At 39.5% G+C, this 22,110-nt stretch overlaps 2 protein-coding genes across 7 annotated transcripts in view; one reads left to right on the forward strand and one right to left on the reverse strand.

Moving 5' to 3' along the window:
• Window positions 1-13,473, reverse strand: part of LOC145446772 (rho guanine nucleotide exchange factor 28-like) — an 89,209-nt gene extending 75,736 nt beyond the window's left edge. For all 5 annotated transcript variants that reach the window (XM_080325138.1, XM_080325135.1, XM_080325137.1 and 2 more), the window contains exons 1-5: window positions 13,318-13,473; window positions 10,373-10,416; window positions 10,163-10,310; window positions 2,287-2,425; window positions 226-386 (exon numbers count right to left, since the gene is read on the reverse strand). In XM_080325138.1, coding sequence (XP_080181264.1) covers window positions 226-386; window positions 2,287-2,425; window positions 10,163-10,310; window positions 10,373-10,416; window positions 13,318-13,339 — 514 coding nt within the window. In that variant the 5' untranslated portion in view covers window positions 13,340-13,473. The remainder of the gene's footprint in view (window positions 1-225; window positions 387-2,286; window positions 2,426-10,162; window positions 10,311-10,372; window positions 10,417-13,317) is intronic.
• LOC145446521 (uncharacterized) overlaps window positions 1-22,110 on the forward strand; it is a 271,204-nt gene that overhangs the window by 131,383 nt on the left and 117,711 nt on the right. The gene's annotated exons all lie outside the window — the stretch shown is intronic.

Here is a 22,110-nt window from a genome sequence, read left to right on the forward strand (position 1 = left end):
CCAGTGTAGATAACAGTAAATAACCAATATCAAAGTCGAAATTTCAGAATGCAACAAGTCAGTCGAAGATTTCGACATAGGAATGCTTCAGTTAACCCACAAAAATAAGATGGGAGATTCCTAGCTTTCAACAACAGCAGAGCAAATGATATCAAGACGTCCTGGCCTTGCTAATCGAGAGCAACTGCAAACAGCTCAAGCATATCGGAATGAAAATAGTCTTACCAGTTGATGCGTCACCCAGCAGATTCCAAGTGTTTGGCAGTATAAGATGTTGAAAGGCACTTGTCAGCCTTTCGTCAAGCGTTGGGAAATCTTCATTGGCAAGACAAAAGTGAGGACCCCTGATATAGTCCCAATCCTCTAACCCTTCCAAATCGTGCACACTGCGGACAGAAAGAGCGGTCGGTCATTGATTGCTTAGCATATCCTTGATCGTGAAGCATAGTTCGTAAAAATTTACCCGACATGAAGTCACATCAAACCATTTTTTGGTTTCAAGTATTTTATTCATCCATGTATCATGGGAAAAGAAACATGAAATTGAAAATAAATACATTCGCGACTTGGGTCACCTCGAATATAAATGAATATAAACGGATCAATACCCGTCATTTACGGTGGCGGGAACAAGATTGAAACAATCATAACAACACACATGATAAAGTAGTACTACCATCTGAAATCCACATACTACAAGAATCGAATAAAGTGAAATTGCAAAAAATTTGACATACCTAGGCCCTTTCTCCACGAAAATAATAGCTAACCGTAAGCGAAATGTAATATTTGAAGTCAGCATAGTTCCAACTGAGATAAATTGGTCCTATGATTTAGTTGGTGACATTGATAAAATTTACTGGATACACTTATAGGTGCAACTGGAAAAATTGCAATGTGGGTGGTTATAGACAGAATGTGAGTGTTACTAAATTAGTGTGACTGCGACTCCAATAATAAAAATTTTTTGTAAACTCCAACCCGGACTCTACACCCTTCGTTTAAATACATACAGGTACGTTTTAGCCGACATTGGAGTGATGCATAGCTTTAAATAAATTCGCATGCTACAGGCTGGTAGCCCACAGGGCTATGATGTAGCTTCGTCTAGCATTTATATTGCATATATACCAACATTTATGTTACTGCTCATTCAATACATTTACATTTGTACATTTTAAATCTATTTCTCATGTTTGATCTTACCTACTGTGACCGGACAATAGATAGCCTATATATATAAAAAAAATTATTTGTGTTTAGTTTAATGAAGTATCTTAAGTGTTATGTTACTTTCTTTTTTGTGATGACTGTAAAATTACATAGGCTAAATGAAAAAGCCTGTTCAGCATTGTTCAGGAGGCATATCTCATCAGGTCACATTCACACACGCACCCAATAATAATAAAATTGAAAGAAAGATTGATAATATTTCCAAACCCTCAATCGATAATCTGAAGTTACTGAGAATAAAGATCATTATTAAATGATGAATATTACTAATATTTTCACCTGGACTGGTATAGCATGAGATCAAACCCAATTAGGGTACAGTACAGTCATGAGGATGAGTCACTGTGTTTATTTCCACAATAGCACAATAAGTCAATTCCATCACAAAAATTTTATGTTGGCTTGACTAGACTAATCTAGAAAACTCCGAAATTCGGATGTACAATTGGCACTGAAATTATTTATTTCTGGTATAATCCATCATTTGTCAACACACAGCAAGGGACTTATGACAAAAGAGCCTTTTGATGTAATGCCAGCCAAATGAATTTTGTAGTATAGCAGTAAAGAGGTACAAATGAGTGAACCTTTTCCAAAGATGAAAATCCATCAACAAATACCACCAAGCCTAATCTTACAGCTACAGGCAGAATGACTCAGTCTGACACAGTTCTATTGATTCAGACCTGGAAAAGTTTCCACATCAACCAATGTACAACTTATGAATTAGTCATGGAAACATGAATTGAGTACTTCAAGGCTGGTTTGTTTTTCCTAGCAGAACACCTGCCCTTGCAATTGAGTTGGTTGAGTCTACAGTCATGTTGGAATTGATTCAAATGAAGACATTTAGGCCTATTTACAGTCAACTTCCATGACTAACACGATGTGAGTAGGCTACCAAACAAATTTGTTCCTTTGATGTTATTAGAATCTGCAGTAACTCATAAAAATAACTGAAAACCATAGAGGGAGGCAGGAAACAAAAAATGCATCTACTCGAATAAAACACATTGAAATGCGCCAGTGCAGGAAGGTGAAAAGTTCTCTCACCTGTCAGCAAGATACCTGGCTAAATAACATGTCTGATCAAGAAGATAGGTGAAGGTGTGTTGCGCAATCGTTCGACACAGTCCATTGGAAGTGTGTTTCACAATCAGGCTCAAAGCAACAATTTCAGGTGGCTCGTGATCTGTAAAACGGAACAGAAGGAAACTTGATATGGAACATGCTATATCGAATCTCAAACACTTGGCATTCCACATACGGGAATATACATTTTTAAACGCTGCCTGTATGCTAAATCTGTAGTTTACTCAAATGGGTACCGTAGCCTACATAGGCTATGTATCGGAGATGAACAGAAAAGACGGAAATTAACTATCTTATATGCTTGGAGGCCCATTTTGCAACAGCATGATACCTATACAAGTGTACACAGTGTACAGTGGGGCTGTAAAAAAAAACGTGTTCCTCCAAATCTTGCTTGCTAGACGTTTAAATCGTCAGGTTTCCCAAAAAAACGATGCACACCAAACTTGAATCCATTTCAACCGGTGTTGTGAAGCACTTACAGTTTCAAGATTTCAATTTTATTATGTAAATTTAAAAAAATATTTTCAAATTTTACTGACATCCCCATGAAAATGATATGTAGTCTACAAAAAACGATGCAAAACAAATTTGACTGAATTCCAACCAGTAGAAGTGAAGTTATTAAAGTTGGAAATTTTGGATTTGAAAAAATAGCATAGACGGTGGGTAATCACAGAATTATCAACGCAGAAGTCATTGTGAGGAAAATAAAATCAAGAAACTGGCATACAATTCAAAAATGTTGAAAAAATCATGATTTTTCAAATTCATGAACAGACAAAATAGGGAAATTTAATAACATCCTACCCCAGTAAGAGTAACCTCGACTTGGTTGTCATTGGGGGATGGAGCCAGAAATTGTGGCGTGCGACTAGGAATTGTTGATGTAAAGGCAAATGACCAAGACATTAAATATCATTTCGATGATTTAGGCCTACTTTTCAACTTTCTAAAATAAACCACGAACTGGGTATTCCAGTGTGTCTGTATTTACTGCCATTGCTCGCCATGGGAGTTGGTCAGAAAGCTTATATTGCGAACAAATTGGGAAATGTGTTTACTATTAATGATACGAATTTTGCTACAAAATTTGTAAAATATAATAACGTCCCTTCTGTCAATATCATCAAATTACTTGGATTTCTGGATCACGTTGACAAATAACCAGGTGAGAAGTGATAACTGGTGGGCATGATGACATCTGGTCAATGTTAATACACAGGCTAACTAAGACTAGAGTTCCCATACTGTTATTTGATATGGCAGTGCGGAGGTATGCTCATTACCTAGATTTATTGTCTCAAAAGAAAACAGTAGGACATGAATCGCTAGCAGGTTCGAAGCAGGCGATCACTCAATTTCGGGGCAAAACCTTGAGTTTGCTCCAGCAAGCAAGCTAGAGCAGATAATTATAGCCTATCACTATATCAAAATTGTAGTGACACTTTATAATATTACTATCAGGACTTTGTGGAAGGAATAAAACATAGGGCCCATTAGGCACCTAAATACTATAAACGGCAACACACAATCACACACTTTAACAGTCATTCTTAACTGGGGCTCACTGAGCCAGTCTCAAGAGGTCAAGACGCACATCCGCCTCAGACAACATAAGTCACAATGAATTGCAGTATTCCAGTAAATATTTATTTTAATCTTTTCGTGTTGTAGGAAAATCGTGTTTTAATGGATTTGTTCTTTTCACAGTGTTGTTGGTAAAAGGTTCATTTTGTCAACCAGAAATCCATAGTTATGCACTAGATACTGTGTAAAATGGTAGATTTTTGTTAAAATGCCTAAACATCACATCACCATGCAGTATGCACATAACCAAGTCCAACAGGTTGTTAAGATTATGCTGTGCTGGGACAGATTAAGTATATTATCAAATCCTGCTGGCGAAACAAGATATTAGCCGCAATGCGAATTCGCCAAATGAAGAAGATGACCAGGCACGCAGGAGCTATTTATCAGCATTAAACCCTTTGCAGATTGCAGCGATTAGCGCACCGTTCCGCACGGACGCATTGGAATAGGCGACACATCACACCCGTTCGCTCGCACGCTACAACCGAAAACGTCACAATGCGCTTCACGCGCCGCTGACATTCGTCACAAATTACAGGTAATTAAATGATTATTTGAGAGGCAGCGAAATACTACGTTCGCTATCGACATACATTCCTCGCAACGCAAAGTCGAGTTCTACACCGAGGGAAACCGTGTCGCGATTACGGCGATTTTCCGGAACAATTATCTCGCGAGACTCGCAGCTCGTTTTATGATTGTGCGTTTGCGGGCCGAACGCTGTTTTTATTAGCGCTTGTGTTGTGTATACGCCGATTTTGATAGGTAAAGATTCCAGAAGTCTGTGAAAGCTAGCGTTGAGTGCTCTCGCGGAAACACATAATCCTACAGCCTCCGCGACAGGCCATTTGGGATTCCACAACCCTCGTCCGGTGCAAGAAACAACAGCTGACACGGGAAAACAGCTCGCTGTTTTTGCGGAGGTTCGCCGGCGATAAGCACTGTATCAAGCGAATCGACAGACGCTTCCAATCCTTATCTCGAGCGTCGTGTAAATTTGCCTGTTACTTTGGGGATATCTCGGAAATGGGTGTCGATTGATTTCTTGTGCTTTTACGAATGGCCAGGTTGGATAAGTTTGGATTTCGGCGCTCGAGCAGTTTGCGTCAGTTAATTTAAACCGGCGTCTCTCCGAATCTGAATTCGGCTGAGGTGACTGTTGAATAAATTCTCGCTGCGGCAATTTCGATTGATTTGTTGTGCTTTCGCGAATTGTCGACGGACCAAGTCCAGATATCTGTGCTTGCGTAGTTACGCATGTTAATTTAAACGAGTGTCTTAATCCAACCGCAACTATTGAATAAATTGTCGCCGCGGCAATTATCCTAGCTTCAGAAGACACTGTAATTCGACCAAGCCGCTCCAGGTTCCAGTAAGAAAATGTATTAATCAGGGGCGTAGCCAGCCGAGGATAAAGGGGGGTGTTCTAAAGTAGAGGGGGGTGTTTCGTCAACAAAGGATGTTCTGAATTCTACCCTATTTATCGGGCTAATTGTATGCACAGATGCTTCTACTACAAGAATAGGATAATCTCGCCCGTGTTAACAACTCCATACGCTTATACATAACCCTGTTATATTAAAATATAACGCCGATGTCGTACGCTACGATCGATAGCAGCCAGAGTACGCCTCTTCGTAGGCGCGCCTCTAATTACTAAGAGCGAGTTACGAAATCGACAACACGCGCGCGCAGATCATATTTCAATCAACGCAGCACCGGGAGATCTTATGATTTCGCATTCAGATAAGTAGCGGACTCGACTTGACACGTACCATAACCAGATTCACGAATGTTAATATATGCAATGCAGTCGGAATCTGTTACATCGTGATGACTTGTGACATGATTCAGTTCAGTTTGATGTAACGTCTGTCCGACGTTCCGTTCTTTTTTGTTTCGGCCCGTAACTCATCCACATAACGCAGTTGTATTACTACGATATAGCATCACAACTGGTAAGCCGACATAGCAGCCGAACCAGACATAACTTGCCCGAAATTACTAAAAGTGAGCAGTGTGATCAAGTTGCAGTACAGCCAGAGATATTGCCGTTTCGCGCTCACATAAGAACGCGACCTCGAGTCGGATATCATAACAGATTAAAAAAATGATAATGTAGAAAGCGGAATCTCTTATTTATTGATGAAATTGGCGATGAATTAGTTCGGTTGTTGGAGAAACGACTGCCCGTCTTGCTAATCGTTGCTTAGCCTCTAACACATCTCCTGATTGTCATTGGTTTAATATCCGCGCAATCACACCTTCACCTTAGCTATGAATTGTTCACAGATTGTTTCTGCGGATCCGGATTGATTCAAATTATGCACCACGAGTTTAGATTCAACATAATATCGTTCGCTAAATTGATGTAGCATTTTTCTATGTTAGTATTGTAAAGAGTAAAAACCAATGTGTGCGGAAGTGCTATGCAATCGTTGATATCAGTAGTCCGTCTCAGGCCCAGGCTTAGGCTCAGGCTCGTAATCGAAAAACCATTCCTTAATTGGATTACGATGCATAAGAGACAAATGCGGATTATCCAGGACTATATATCGTCACGTTATTACCACATTACATCGAACACTTACAGTAATACATAGCTAATCGCTGAAATATCTAGTTTTTTGCGCCTCCGATGCCTCTATGATTATGATTATTTTTATTCTTGGCTGAATGTGTGAAAGCAGGACAAGAGATACCATAGCACTAAAAGGCGGGCAGTCGTTACTCACATAACCGAGTTGTATCAAATTCATTCATGTATCAAACAGATTCCGCATTCGGCATTTGATTAAAACATGGCAAGATAGCAAGCCGAGTCGCCAATTTATTTATAGCGAAATAGCGAGATCTCCCGCTGTGCTGTAATTGTAACATGACACCTGAAGCACTCTCGTTATCACAGACGAGAGAAGAATCGGAGAAAAAGGGCACATTGGCATCGATCGTTCAGTGAAAACACTCGCCGTGCATCAATTACGAATGCGTGATTATGGCATGAAATAATACCTCTAGATTTGGGATTAAAAAAGGGGGGATATTCTAGTTTGGAAAGGGGGGTGTTTGGACACCCAAAACACCCCCCCTGGCTACGCCCCTGGTATTAATCAAGAGGTTAACAAATTGTTAGGGCGCAATAGTCGAATATTACGAAGACTAAAATTAAAATTGGATCACATAAACTTTTCACATATTTTATTATAGTTCGATTACGGAAATTCCGCACAATTAGTCCGTTATACAACCAGAATCATCTAGTTCTCCAAACCTGCATAAACCCGGTGAAGCCGTTTTTCAACAAGAATTCTTGTCTAATGTATATTCATGAGAATGGGAAACAGGCTAGCCAGCCGATACATGTTTGCATTCAAACAAATTCCAATTTCTCTTCAAGTCCTAAACAACATGACATGCAAATGCAAAGACAACTAAAGGCAAGACCAACAACGTGAAGTCGTGAATGATATTGGTCCAACTTGCCCGGAGTGGAGTTTCGACGCGACACGCGCATATTTACAAAGATAATAGCAGCCGATCTACGCGTTGGGCACGAGACAGAGCCCGCAGCTACGAAATTTCGCCGTCTGCCTGGTGAAAATTTGTAGGTACCCGAGAGACGTATATCATTACGAGGGGAAACTTGTTTCCGCAATACGGCGCCGAAGCTCGATAATCACACCTTCCTAAAACAATGGGCATGGGCGTTATCGCTATAACGCTAGGAATTCGAATGTCTTCTCTGCCCAGTGCCCGCTGTTCTTACTATCCGCGATCACTGCATATTGCGCGTGATACTTGTGAAAATTTTCAGCTTTTATAAATTAGATTAAAATTGGGATCATAGCTTCAGTTTTTTTTCCTAATTAGATGAAAATTGGAGTTATATCTCCACCTTTTAATGAAACAAGATTATAATTAGTATTCCTGAATTTGCAACAAAAAGTCAAAGCTCAATTCACAGCAAATCTGAGTTACTGTCTGTAGATCAAGCTTGGTTCGTTTCGAGCTAAACAGTTGTCATATAGCATTTTAAGGAAACAGAGTTAGCTTGGAATTAAAATTTGAGAATTGTAACATTTCACCAATTAGATTAGAACTGGATTACCGGCATTTCCCTCTAATTACACAACTAGAATTACCTGGTTGACCAAGTCTGAGCAATTGGGCGTTTCAAAGGAAGCCAAAGTACTCAAACGCAAGAGTGATCTTGAATATTAGCGCTAGCTTCGAGCAGGATTGAAAAAGCTAAAATGCCCACTAACCATTCTACTCTTCTCAGGGAAACAGCTCTTTGACAGTATGCAGTGTAATACGATACACGATTATAAATATTTCAATGGGACTACTCCGTCTTATATACCTACCGTAGTGCGTGAGCGTGAGTACGCAACCATCAACATTGAATAATGAAGTTTTACGTTGACGTTTAACACTGCCAACACACATTCCTATTTCAGAGAACAGGTGGAAATTTGCGAATATTTGTGCCAGGTACTGACCATTCTCAGGATTGTGTCGATTCAACACTAGGTGTGGTCAAAAATGACTTTTTTTCTCAAATTGTACTGGCTACTTGATAAAATTGTTAGGTTACCTAATTTAAGCCTACATACCAAATTCGGATCAATTCCAACCAGCAGTCGCATTGCTACAGGAGAAGAAAGTTATTTATTTATTACCGGTATGTAAAAATGAATAAAATTTCAAAATTTTCTGTTCACCCCATGAAATTATTAGGTTGTCCATAGAAACGATTTTCACCAAATTTGGCTCAATTTCAACCAGTGGAAGCGGAGTTACTGCCGTCGCAAAATTCGGATTTGAATAAAAGAGTATTTACGGTGGGCACAAATTGAAACATGTAATAAAAAATCAAATAATTAGCCACCGTACTATTTTATTCAAATCCAAAATTTTCGACGGCAATAACTCCGCTTCCAATGGTTAAAATAGAGTCAAAGTTGGTGAGAATCGTTTCTATGGACAACTTAACAATTTCATGGGGTGAACAGAAAATTTTAGAATTTTTTTTATATATATAATAGCTAAATAACTTTCTTCTCTTGTAGCAATGCGGCTACTGGATGGAATTGAACCAAATTTGATGTGCAGGCTTAAATTAGGTAGCCTAAACCTAACAATTTTATCAAGTAGCCAGCACAATTTGAGGAAACGAAGTCATTTTTGAACGCCCCTACTCAACACCCTACTACATGAGTTTTTTTTATGTCAGGCGTCAATTACGTGTATGATTCAAGACATCCATGTAGCATGTTAAACTTTTGTGGCAATAAAACACAAATACCACTCATGTGCTCCAAAACATTATTCCAATCATTCATGGATATATAAGCCTTGTATGTTTTACTGAATAAGGTCACTTCAGACGTAACTGGTAGGCATATATAATGTTGGCAATGAAACCACTGCTGGCACAAGTCTGCTCCATGTGAGACCCAATAAATGTTTGCAGGCCAAAATATTTATCATTCACTCGAGACTTCCAGTTTCATTTTCATCAATGCTATGGTCCAGGCAAGGTGCTTTCGATATCAAATTTGCATGACAAATTGACAATTGATAATGCCAAGCTCTTGCACAGAGAAACAGGGCAATTCACAATTCCACAATGGCTCTTTAAAATGAAGTAACATTTCGAACAGAAAAAATAACAATTAACATAACAAGCATTCTTTCCTGATTACACAAGCATTTCATTTCGGTTTCAAAAATGAGCACTGTTACAAGAAGGATGTGTATTATAATTCAACCTTTAAACCTACCCAAATTATATTAGTCATATACAATTATAAATAATAGTAAAATAGCATTGTCCCATGACACTGAACACAGACTGTGCAAATTCAGCTACAATTACAAACACCACATATCTAAAAAGTTTGCTGTAGTCTCAAATTCAACAAAGAGCAAGACAGAAACAGACCTAACCCTTGTGCCTTGAAAATATTTGTGAAACCTTCAACAGATTCATTACCTGAAAACACTCACCAAAGAACGACCATACCAAATTCATCACAGGGTACACTGAAAATATTCAAATTCTCAAATACAATCAAATTACTGTGACGTCTGTGATAGCAATTTTCAACCATATAGGCCTATCTATATATTGTAAATTAACTACATGTTGATTATATAAACTGGAGACTTGGCCCAAAATGATTCACACCAACTTGCACGATTATTCTATGAATTAGGAATGAATTGTTTGGGCACCCACCAGGAATGACAGCCTGCAGCCTTCTCCCGTTTACTACTCTGGCTTCTGTGACTTGTCTCTGCTTGGATCCATCAAAAACAAGAAACAACCGAGAAAGCTCAGGAATCTCTAAATCTCCAAACAAGCCAATTTCTATAACACCGCCACCCTGTAAAAGTGTCAGAGATACAGAGTCATAAAATGTAGGGAGCATAGAAGTGTGGCACTTACGTAAACAGGTGCCTTTGCCGGTGACAAGTCCATTTTCAGTTCACCTGTAACAAAAGACGGCCAATTACTTACTTATTTAGACACATGACTTTCACCTAGTTCAATGTGCCACAGGCAATCACACATGCCAGCATTTTTAATGAGGCCCATAAACTTCAAGGACCAGATGCCATAAAACCACATAAAAGAGTACCTAGGGGAAAATGACAAGAAACTATCCTTATTTCTTATTATGTATGAGTATGGTAGTCGATAAACAAGAAAACATTGAACGAAAGGACAAATTGATTCACATCCACTGAAACTTTACATGTTGGCAGGTGAAAATTCACAACCAGGCAAACATCCAACAACAGCAATAGAATGTAAACAGTTCATCCACAAAATTACCTCCAACTCATATTTCACTGGTGACTAGACTACAATGAATCATGTTGGCTATTGTTTAGCAGCGAGTGCTGGATGTAGTAACTTAAATTTGTAATGGCAAAACCGACAACACAATAATCCATTGGCCAATTTAGGATTCCTCCACTTAGCCTTCCTTTACATTAGGGCTGTTCAAAAATAACTCATATATATTTTCCAATAGCCTACTACTTAGAATTATTAGTTTAACAGCAGGACCTGAAACACGCTGGAGAGCAAATTTGGCTCAATTCCAACCCATAGGATTAGCAATTTCATGGAGTAGCCATGAAAATTTCAAAAAAATTATGTTACTGAATATTCATTGAATAAATCCAAAATTTTCTACTACAATAACTTCGCCACCACTGGTTGAAATTGCGCCAAAATTGGAGTGCAGCGTTTTTCAGGTAACTGAATAATTTTATCAAGTAGTCAGTAAATTACAAAAAAGTTTTAAAAAAGTGCTGTAGCCTACATGAAGTCATTCTCATCCTTGTAAATTGAGTTTTCAAGAATCAAAGAAGTGGAGAAATTTATACCACATGCTCAGCAGCTTTACCATTCGTGACATATGATTATCAACAAAACTCAGTTTTTTCAGTACTTATACCCAAAAGAACTACGCAAGAGCATGAATTTCAATTTATTATCAACAATTTCACCATTTCAACACATCACAAGACTGCGATGCAATGAAAGATTGGAGGGTGTCGAAACTGTTCCGCAAAGAGTACCATAAGCAGATTGATGTTGATACTCGGTCATGTATAGTATAAGACAACTTCTTCAACAGAAATAGGCCTACACGATTACAACTAATGAAAGATCACTAGTAGGCCCACATTTGTCCACAAAACCAATTCACATAGCGTAAGTTAGGCATAAATCTACTGCTAAATTGACAATTAAGGTTACTAAAAGTGGGATTGTCCCAAACATTTCAAATATGTAGTAGTTTATGGTCAGTATTCGCCAACATAAACAGGCATTCCAGCCGTCTGCGCTGGGTCTAAATCTAGATAAGTCAATATCACTAAAAGCAGAGCATTCACTGGTGGCAGTAAACATTTGTGTTGAAAGTCAATTCTTGGAAGTCCCTGTAAACATGGGAAACTACTTCAATCAAGAGCTCATGGAAATATATTACACTACTTGAAATCGAATTGAAGGAACATAGAAATCAATACTAGTCGAGAGCTTTCAAAACCAATCAAGCACAAATAGAGGCACAATGGAAAGAATAAACAATGCTTTCTAGTCTACTGCCAAATAGGATCTGGAGAATTTAGCCTTCGAACTAATACCCCAAGGATGGTTTCAATTATAGTAGCCTACATAAAATTGCTCCACTAATATAGGATTAAACACTACACTATCAGACTAGTAGGTTATCAATTCGAATTCATGGGTTATAATTGGGGCGATATTTTTTGACATGTCAAAATAAGTCAAAATTTTGTCAAAATTGTTGCGTTAGTAAACAATTTTGAAAATTGTTTACTAAGTCAAAATTTTTTTGCAACCTGCATTTTGTTGTATTGTAGATGTTTTCGCTGTAGATCAACAATAGTATAAGGCTATGGATGAATATCAATTGACATTTTGCAGCTTGTAGCCTACTTTATAGGCCTACCATTGCAGATGGCCCGTTGTCTGCTCATTGTGAATCCTAAACGGTCAAATGAAATGAAACAGATAGGTAGAAATGGTGTTCTGCTTAACGTACCGCAATAACCAAACCGAAGCAAGACTGCGTGGGCATTGGTTCTTATATCAAGAAGCGTACGATGAAAAATTGTGATGTAGGTAGACAACATTGTCAGAATGAAGCAACACAGTGTGTCACCAGCAGTGTATGCACAACTTCAGTGTTGTCAGCCAACAACTGCTGCAGTTGAACGCTCTTTCTCTATTCTTGGCAAGCTACTTAGTAAGGACACTTTCTACCTGAGAATGTACGAATGTATCTTTCGTCGTAGGCCTACTACAAAAAATTATAATTATTTCTACCACAAGGCATGATATAACTGCTGGAAATTTTCATAGATCCAGATTTCGTCAAAATAAAGTTTTTTCAAGTAAAAATTTGTCAGTTTTCAAGTCAAAAAAAAGTTCTTCCAGGCCTAACTACTTCGTAAGAACAGACAGAAATTCCAACCAGGAATGAAGAATTCCAACATTATGTGGGAAAACACCTAACTTGCATACATCAAGTCAAAATCTGGTCAAAATCAGGTTTTTTAAGGTCAAAAAATGTCAAAATTTCGATTTAATAGGTCAAAATCTTCCGTTTTAGGGTCAGGCCCATCAAACAAAACGGCCGTTTCAAATAATAAATCATTTGATTAGAAAACTACTCAATAAATACATCAAATGCGGAAAGCGGTTTTGATTGACAGCTCAAAATAGTTACAATAACTACAGTAGTTGAAGGCAAGAGACATGATTACATACATGTCCAATCTCCATAAGATATCTCCACATTAGACATGTTCTGTAATTTTTGTAACAGAACTTTGTAAAATACAGGTTACCTGGAAATCCAGACTCTGTCATGGCAAGTTTTCCTTCCCCAAGATATCCAGTTCCGAATGTGTGTGTTGCTAAGCTTACACAAAATCAGTAAATTCAACAATTTCACTGCACTGTGATACATGAAAAGATGACTGTAAAATAGATCGTTGGAATTTTGGTTAAATTCAAGTAATGGTTGACGATTTGGTCAAGTACTGAAATTTTTCCAACCTGCCATTAAATTATTTTCAATATCAATAGGAATTATGGTTTGGAACCGGGTTGAAATGACTCGAATCTGATTCTAGTTACAATTTTTCAGTGACCTGACATTTCATGTGACTTCATTCAAGTCAAATATTTTGATAGCTTTTTATATGCTCCCATGTTTTCTCACACTGATTTAGAGATTCTATAGATAATCCCAACATTGTGGCGGAAATGTGGCGAAACAATTCAAGTTTTTTAACTACGCACAGCATTAGAAGTTCAGCACTCATGTAACCTTGGCCATTGTGCACTGTGCAACTACGACGATACAATGTCGCTTATCAATGTCAAGACAATGACTGCTTATTTGCTATGTGTACCGTTTTCAAAATGAAATGCTTTTTGAAGCTCGGTGGTCAAAAAACACCAATCTTCAATGTTGTAAATTGATTACACCTCCTACAGTATAATGTCTGTAAAGGTTGCATAGTAAGGCAGTAACACATTTCCAATAGAGATTACCTTGATTCTGTGCTCAATTTTTATGATCTTGACCACTAGGTATATGCGAAAGTGTACGAACTCAGTAACAAGCTCCTCGCAGACCAGCCATTAGTCTATAAAGTTTCATTAATATAATCGATGTCGAGAAAGTAAGCATGGAGTATTAAATTCACTTATCAATTTGTAATGATTATTCAGCATGTTCTTTGAAACGACTGTTAACTCAGGTTGAATAAACTTATCTGGATAGTGAGAGCATGAGCATGATTTCCAAATCTCCAGGACCTAAATGGTAATAGATGAGTCGTTGGGTAAACTGTTGCCTTTCGATGTTGATGGTTTGCTGGTAACCAATAATCAATAATTGCTACAATGGAATCCCAGAAAGTTATTGAATCAGAACATAAATGACTGCTATGTATTTACTGCAATCATCGAGTCAGTTAGGCTACTGGAATGCTAAAACAATCGACAAGTAGACTGCAATTGTTGCTCAACCAGCGAGAGTGCGTTAGCGGACCCGTCAGCCAAAGCCATAGTTTTAACTACTTCATGTATGACGCTTTTACCAACACACAAGAAAGATTTTCAAAATGCCTTCCAAAACATTAGTTTCACCATCCCACGATTTCTGGAAGGTTGCCGGTGAATTCGACCTCACAAACTCGATCCCCGGTGAATTCGGCTCTCGGGAAATTTTGTATTAAAGCGTATTAACAACTATTAATACGAATTATTAAACTAATAATATTATTATCAAGTGATTTGTCAATATTGTACAGAGGTCAGGGCAGCCGTAGATCCCGCAGTCACGGCGTGATTAGATCACGTGATCACGGATTGCGTAAGCGCGGGAGAGGGAGGGAGGGGGACATCAAGGTTGGGTTGGGGGAGGGGGACATAGGGGTTGAGGGAGGGGGGGATAGAGAGGGAGAGAATTTATTCGGTAATTCGAAAATTGATAATACACAGATAGATAAAGCAAAGTATATATAATTCAGAACCAGGCTGTAGCGAAGGGATATTAGGGTTGGTGGTGGGTTAGGGTCCAAGTTGGGAATAAGGTAACCCAAGATTAGGGTTAGGGGAGGACGGACATTAGGGTTGGGGAGGGGGATATTAGGGTTGCGGGAGGGGGATATTAGTGTTGGTAGTGGGTTAGGGTCCAAGTAAGGGTTAGGGTGTCCCAAGATTAGGGTGCCCTGACATGAATATCCCCAACCATAATTTCTAGGGTTACCATATTTTGGAAATCTGAAAAGAGGACCATATTTTCATTTATATTTTCGGACAGTAGCTTTTGATAAAGACCAGATTCAGTAAATTTAGCCCTAGCCTATGGAAGATTACTTCTGAATTGCCAGAAATCCTACAGTCGCTGCCGCAAAATAATTCCGAATATAGCCTCAGCGAAGCGGAACAAAGCTGCAAAATCAGTCTTTGCCATTCCATGTTTTACATTCGATTACTTCCAGTAACCAATTACAGTGAACCGGTAGCGTGCGTGCGTGGTGGAGTCATCGATATCAGGCTCTCACACGGCGAGAGCTACCACGGCACGTGATTCTTCTTTATCTAAGATTGACCAATCACTTGATAATAATATTATTAGTTCAATAATTCGTATTAATAGTTGATAATACGCTTTAATACAAAATTTCCCCATGGGCCGAATTCAACGAGGGTCGAAATCACTGGTAATCTGCTGGAAATAAGCAAACCAGCAACTCTCTTTAGACGAGTGAGGTCATTAGCACCGTGATTAGCACATGATCCATCGGACAATATGGTATAAGTAATATGGAAATCAGGAAATGTAGCATATATTTGTTCAGAATAAGTCCTTAGAAGTGTGAAAGAATAACCCTGCTCCCTGCAGATTTTCAAGCCTACTCGCCCAGCTGCCACTGCTAGCCATACCGTATCAGTATTGGCAGATAGGCCTACATACTACAGTCAGAAGATAGAAGTACAGGCAATTTAGACCTGACATTACTTGTAGACCTACCTGAATTCTTGTTCAATCTACCCTGAACCCAGAAAATATACTGAGCTCAGTTCTGTATTATGCAGAATTGCCACACTGCTACAAGCTTGGGGGGGAGAAGACACTTAACAAAGTCAATATATCCCATATAACGTGAAATTATTCCATGGAATAGAACAAACACCAACACCAGGCTAGAGTAGCAGTATAGTCTGACAATGACAACACAACTAGAGAAACTACAATCGACACACTAGTACCACATAAAACATTAGTACTTCATTGATAGCTACTAACATTCCTTGACTTGATAATTATTCAATTGTGAACTATTGTGAGGGATTATCTAGCAGTTTGACTGATGATCACATCTCTCTATCGTTCAGTCTTGACTGATGCATCATACCAATGAAAGCAAATCTGCAATTCATGAATAACGATGCCCGATGGCACTAGTTTTATCCCTGTCCTCATGCCTACAATATAAAATAACAAGACACGTCACTTTCTGGAAATTAATAATAAATAGAAATCAATTCCATCGTTGCCACTGCCTCGACACTGGGACCTTTTTTTTCATCGCATACTAGGCTATCCCACAGAACAATCTCGGCAACAAAGGTGAGTTTGGATACCTCTTATACGTCATCTAGCGGTGCCGTCATGTGTCATGTGTCTGATTTTCATATCATTCATTACAAACGAAATGTCGTGAGGCGGTCGCCGTTACTGCCGCTGGGATTAAATACTTTTCTGTACGATCAGCATAACCCTGTATTTCCACAGGACATGAAAATTCAGTTTTTTTTTATCAAACTTATTATCCACTATCATCCGATTGAATGTGGTGTCGAAGTTTGCTGCATATATTCTTCGCACGATTCACGACTTGCCCGGTAAATGAGATCGTCATCAAACATTATCACGTAGCCTTGCCTACCAAATCTTCAAAACTTTAGAGTGCCTATAGTTGTGTCTTTATTCCCGTCTTATTCAAGTAGCGAATTTGAGCAACAAAGCAAATCACTACTCTGATTTCGAGTGTAATAATACGCAACTCAAACCCGACTTTTCAACAACACGGTAAATGATCATTCGAAAGAGGAATCATTGATTATGTTAGTTGTAAACATGTTTATTGTAAGATCATACGTCAAATCAAAATACGCGCATAAACAATATATTGGCGACAATGGTTACCATAAAAGAAATTTCAATTTCAATCGGAACAGGGCAAAGGCCGAGGTAGAAGAACCGAGCGAGTAGAATAAACATAGAAATAAATGGAATCAAAATCGCATTAAATATAAATGCGATATTAAAGGTAAAAGGCAGGGGATGGCGGGACCAGTCCGTCAGATTAAGAAAGGGATAAAATTTGAGAAGAAAAAAATACAAGCCCTTGATAATCCGCTAATCAAAAGATTTGGTGTTCTAAACATAAAAGATACGAGAAAGCTAGAAATTGCTAAGTTTGTGTATCAGTTCCATATTGCGGTCAATGGCCCTCAATTTTCAACGACTACTTCAACTCGGAGTCAAAAGCGCACAAGTAGCCTATGGCACGCGCAATCTATTCTCTATGTATGGGCAATGGGCATTTACAAGCGACAGCACGATAAGAATGCGATTTTCGTTGTGATTTCGGTATCCTACTTGCCGTGCGTCTATAAATACTATATAAGTATATAGTATACAAGTATATAAATAGTAAATAATTGTTATTGAACAGAATTTTAGGTGGGAAATGCCTCAGTTGCCCTATAGGACGAGCAGAGGTGGTCAAAGTAGTCAAGAAAGATACTCAAGCAGAAGTAGAAGTAGCGATGAAAAAATAATCCCTAAGTACGAGTAGAAGTACTTCTTGAATAAGCCATATGAAACTACTTGAAGTAGAAGTAGAATTGACTTACTTTAAATCTACTCAAGTAAGTAAGTAGTTTTGAAAACATAAGTCAAGGGTGCGTTCTAGGTGACGTTTTCGAAATGATTTCAAAACCAGTCGCGAAAACACGACCGTTCGAAGTGAACGTGATTTCGGTAGTGGTTTCAAAATTACCCCGTTCCGACTAGTAGTTCTCGCGCCGATGGTCTCGAAAACCCAATCGTTTGAAGTGGGTCTCGCTCGACTACGGAGGGCGTTCGTATAGTGGCGCGAAACGCGAAATTAAATTCGTGCTAGCAGTACTACGAACGTGTGTTTTCGTGCTTGTTGCTGACGCGAAACTACCTGTTTCAGGTGGCAGGAGCGTGTCGACATTAGCAATGTTGGTCATTGAGGTGGCAGTTATTGAATAGTGGTTCTATTGAGTGGATTTGTCATGGCGAAAAGTTGTGTATATGCTATGCATTACATATGGTAGTTTGTAGGGAGGGATATTTATAGGCCTACACCGTATATCCTCGAGTATACCCTATAGTTTATATAGTAATGATATAGTATATATATATATCGACTTTTCAATTAGATAAATAAAAATGAAAAGGGCAAAAGAAAACAGGAAACAAAATACATCAAGATAATCAGTTTTAGGCTCGTATTAAGCGTCTCCAACGTAGGCGGTCGTGCGCGTCTTCAAGCGACAGCCCGCGTTGCGCTAGGTCAGTCTCCATTGTCGAGCGCCATGTTTTCCGATTCCAGCCACCTCTGCGCCATGGCTCCGTCGGAATGTAATTGATGATGGCGGCGGCCGGTTGCTCGTCTTGATGCCGCACTAGATGGCCGATTAGGCGGAAGCGTCGTTCAGCAGCCAGTAGACGGCATGGGACCGTTCCTGTGAGCTCTCGCAATGCATTCGTGGATATATGCTCCGGATGGTGAATGCCGAGTGCATAGCGGAGGAGTGCGTCATAGTTAGCGTTGAGCGTCTTAGCCAGCTTCTCTGTCAGCGTGAGTGCCTCTATTCCGTAGAGAAGAACCTGCTCGACAGTGGCACGGAAGATACGGGTCTTGAGCTGGGTTGAGGCACTTGAATGGAAGAGGCTATGTAGCCGTCTTGCCGCGCCCCAGGCCTTTGCTCGCCTCGCCTTGAGCGCTTTTCCAGAGTCGGCGACGTCAATACCGAGGTACACAAAACTCGTTACATACTTGAGATCGATTTCTCCCAGTTGAATCGGTGTCGCGTTCTTCGGTAGAGCTGGTATGGCCAGAACCTCAGTCTTCTTGGCGTTGATCTGGAGTCCAACGAGAGCGGCGGCGGCCTCTAGGTGGTTAATGAGGCGCTGTGCCGATGCGGTGTTCGGGGCAAGCAAGGCTAGGTCGTCTGCGTAGGCAAGAATACCTACTTGTATTGCCTCGCGAGTCGTACGCGTGCGCGTTCCTTGCCGTGGCCGCCATTCAAAGAAGTTCGTATTATCCGGGAAGGCCGTTCGCAGGACGAAGTCAAGGATGACCACGAACAGGAATGGTGCCAGGGTGTCACCTTGAAGCACACCAGCCGAAGTGTTGAAATCTCCGCTTGGGCCGTCATCTGTTCGGACTCGCGCTCGTGTGTCAGTGTAGAGGGCCATAATGGCGTACGTTATCACCTCAGGAATTCCGTAGAATCTGAGGATCTCTGCCATGGCTGGGCGCGAGACCGAGTCGAAGGCTTTCGCGAAATTAACGAAGACGGCCACAACGTTCTTTTTGCGTGAGCGACAGGTGTCAATGATATAGTATAGTGTTTTAATTTCACACATTTGAAAATAGGCTATACCAGAGTAAAGGTGTCAAGGGGTAGCCTGCAATTTGGAGCGAAATGGAAGTGATGCAGCTGGTAAAATCTTGATCCAAACCTGAGATACGGAGTATGATTATATCAATTCGAAAGGATGGTGACATTTTCTAGCTAGCAGCTCAGTTTCCCGCAAATCAATATATATAATTATATATGGAAGCCCAGATTGTTGGATGACTTTCTGGATGACTTTCGAAGTAATTAAAGAGTTATAGGCTTATCAGTCAGCGGTTATTTGAAGTCATCACGCATGAAGATTTTTTCTATGGTAATTGGAAATGTTGAACTAATTTTCAATCAATTAGTAAGTGCCAAGATGGAGATACTGATGCAACCACGACAACCATTGTCGTGCTATTAAAACTCGTCGCAATCAGTTAGTTTAATTAGCCATGACAAACTGAGTTTTACTTTGACAATAACTCTTGACCACTTGTGTAATTCTAGGCAGCAGTCGGCGCACACTACAGCACTGCAGATGCCTCGGGACGTTCTGCACCAGAGGTATCCCGGGCATGAGTCAAGGACGGTGCACAGTAATTTCCTGTTTGTCGTCATACTTACCAGTTACCACCGGTACCTTTTTTACAGCCTCGTTGCAGCTATCCTAGAAAATGATGGAACCATGATTCTATACTGAAAACGTTCTTCCTTAACAACTGCTCAATAAAAAGAATGTCTTTCAGCGAACCGATTTTTTACCATTTTGTCTCACGGGTAAAAGATACTGATGACGCAATGATGTTTAGCATCACGCACAAAACAGGATGTGAGGTTTCATTTGTAAAAATTGACAATTGAGATTTGAAAATTGGCAACTAAAGCAACGTATGTAAACCCAGGGTTGCAGCTACATCAGTATCCAAATTTAAACGAGTTTCAGCATCTCTTCCAAGTGGTTGCCGCCATCTACATCAACTGCATCCAGATCTTGAATCAGGTCTCTTGCAATGGAGAATTGTCAACCTTGTGTTGGTCGGACTAGCGCAGTGGTTCTCAACCTTTTTGTGTTCGCGGACCCCTTTTGAACCGTCACAGACCCCGCGGACCCCCTCAAGTTTTCGTTCAAAATTAGCTCAATTATCGTGCAACCGTCATCTGTCTTGTGCAAATATTAATTGTAGGCTAGTGAGAAATAGCCACGAAATGACTTTTCTTGAAAATAACTCCATACTATATGTGAAAATTGGCCTGGCTTTTATTATTTCGAAAGGAATTTTCCAGCTGTATTTATTGTATTGGAAATCCTCGTCTTCGATTTGATATGAATGAGTGCCAAAATTCATTTCCAGTTCCACAAAGATATATTAGTGGCGAATGTAATATTACCGCGTAACGCCTCCGACGACAGCATTTGTTGTGAGTTTTTAATGAACATATCACGTCCAGCCTAGTCATTTCTATCTAGCATCTTATATTGAAGTTATTTAGTGGTTATATCATAGGAGAAAATGGATTTCGTGGCGAGGTTTCAATTCTTTCATTGGGGCAGATTATGAAAAAAATTCAGGAATTTATATTTCAGACGACTGGTTACCAATTTGCTGAGACTGATAACTCCAAATCCAAAATGTTTTGCAAACTTTTAGAAGTCACCCTGCTTGACCTTGCTATCTCCAACATTTCATTTTTCCACAAACCCCAACAAAAATCTTTAAGCAGCAATAGGTTTGCATCAGCAGGCTATTGACAAATTGACAATTAAATTGAATTTGCACATTCGTATATTTTATCTCAGACGACCATTTCGATGATGCGAGTCCTAAATTCTGAGCAATTATGAAGCGAAACTGGCTCATGCTTTTCCTAATTAGAATAAATAAAAAGTAGGTTTACGATCATTTTAAAAATTTAGTGGCTTCGCGGACCCCCTGAAAATGCTTCACGGACCCCCAGGGGTCCGCGGACCCCCGGTTGAGAACCACTGGACTAGCGTCACATCTTCGAAAGATCAATAGCCAGAGGGATTTGAGACGATCGACCAAAACTTCGTTCAACAACCATTCTTGCTGAGTGGTGTTTCTGGAATAAATAGGATAATATTTTACAGACTGGCCAGACGGAGGATTTAAAAAAAATATTATCAGTAGGCCTGCTAGAGCAAGAACGATATAGGCAAGTCGTTTCAGATCAGTGACTTAGTCAATTTAAATTCATAACTGTTCAATGACAATTTATTAGGAAGGCACTTGGCAGCAATTGCTTCTGATAGGGATATTGCCAAGAATTTTACTGAAACACATCTAGCTTACATTTTGCTCACCTTGTTAGAACAGACACATTGTTCTGTCAGGCATTTATTCTCGGTGTCACAATTCATCTTCTTACAACGTGATGTTCTTCCTCTCAGGATGTCAATTGCCGCATACATACGGATGCTGATTCTGTCGTGC

Source organism: Botryllus schlosseri, chromosome 9 (genome assembly GCF_051294905.1).
Source record: "Botryllus schlosseri isolate E-star chromosome 9, Bs_hap1, whole genome shotgun sequence".
Lineage (NCBI taxonomy): Eukaryota > Metazoa > Chordata > Ascidiacea > Stolidobranchia > Styelidae > Botryllus > Botryllus schlosseri.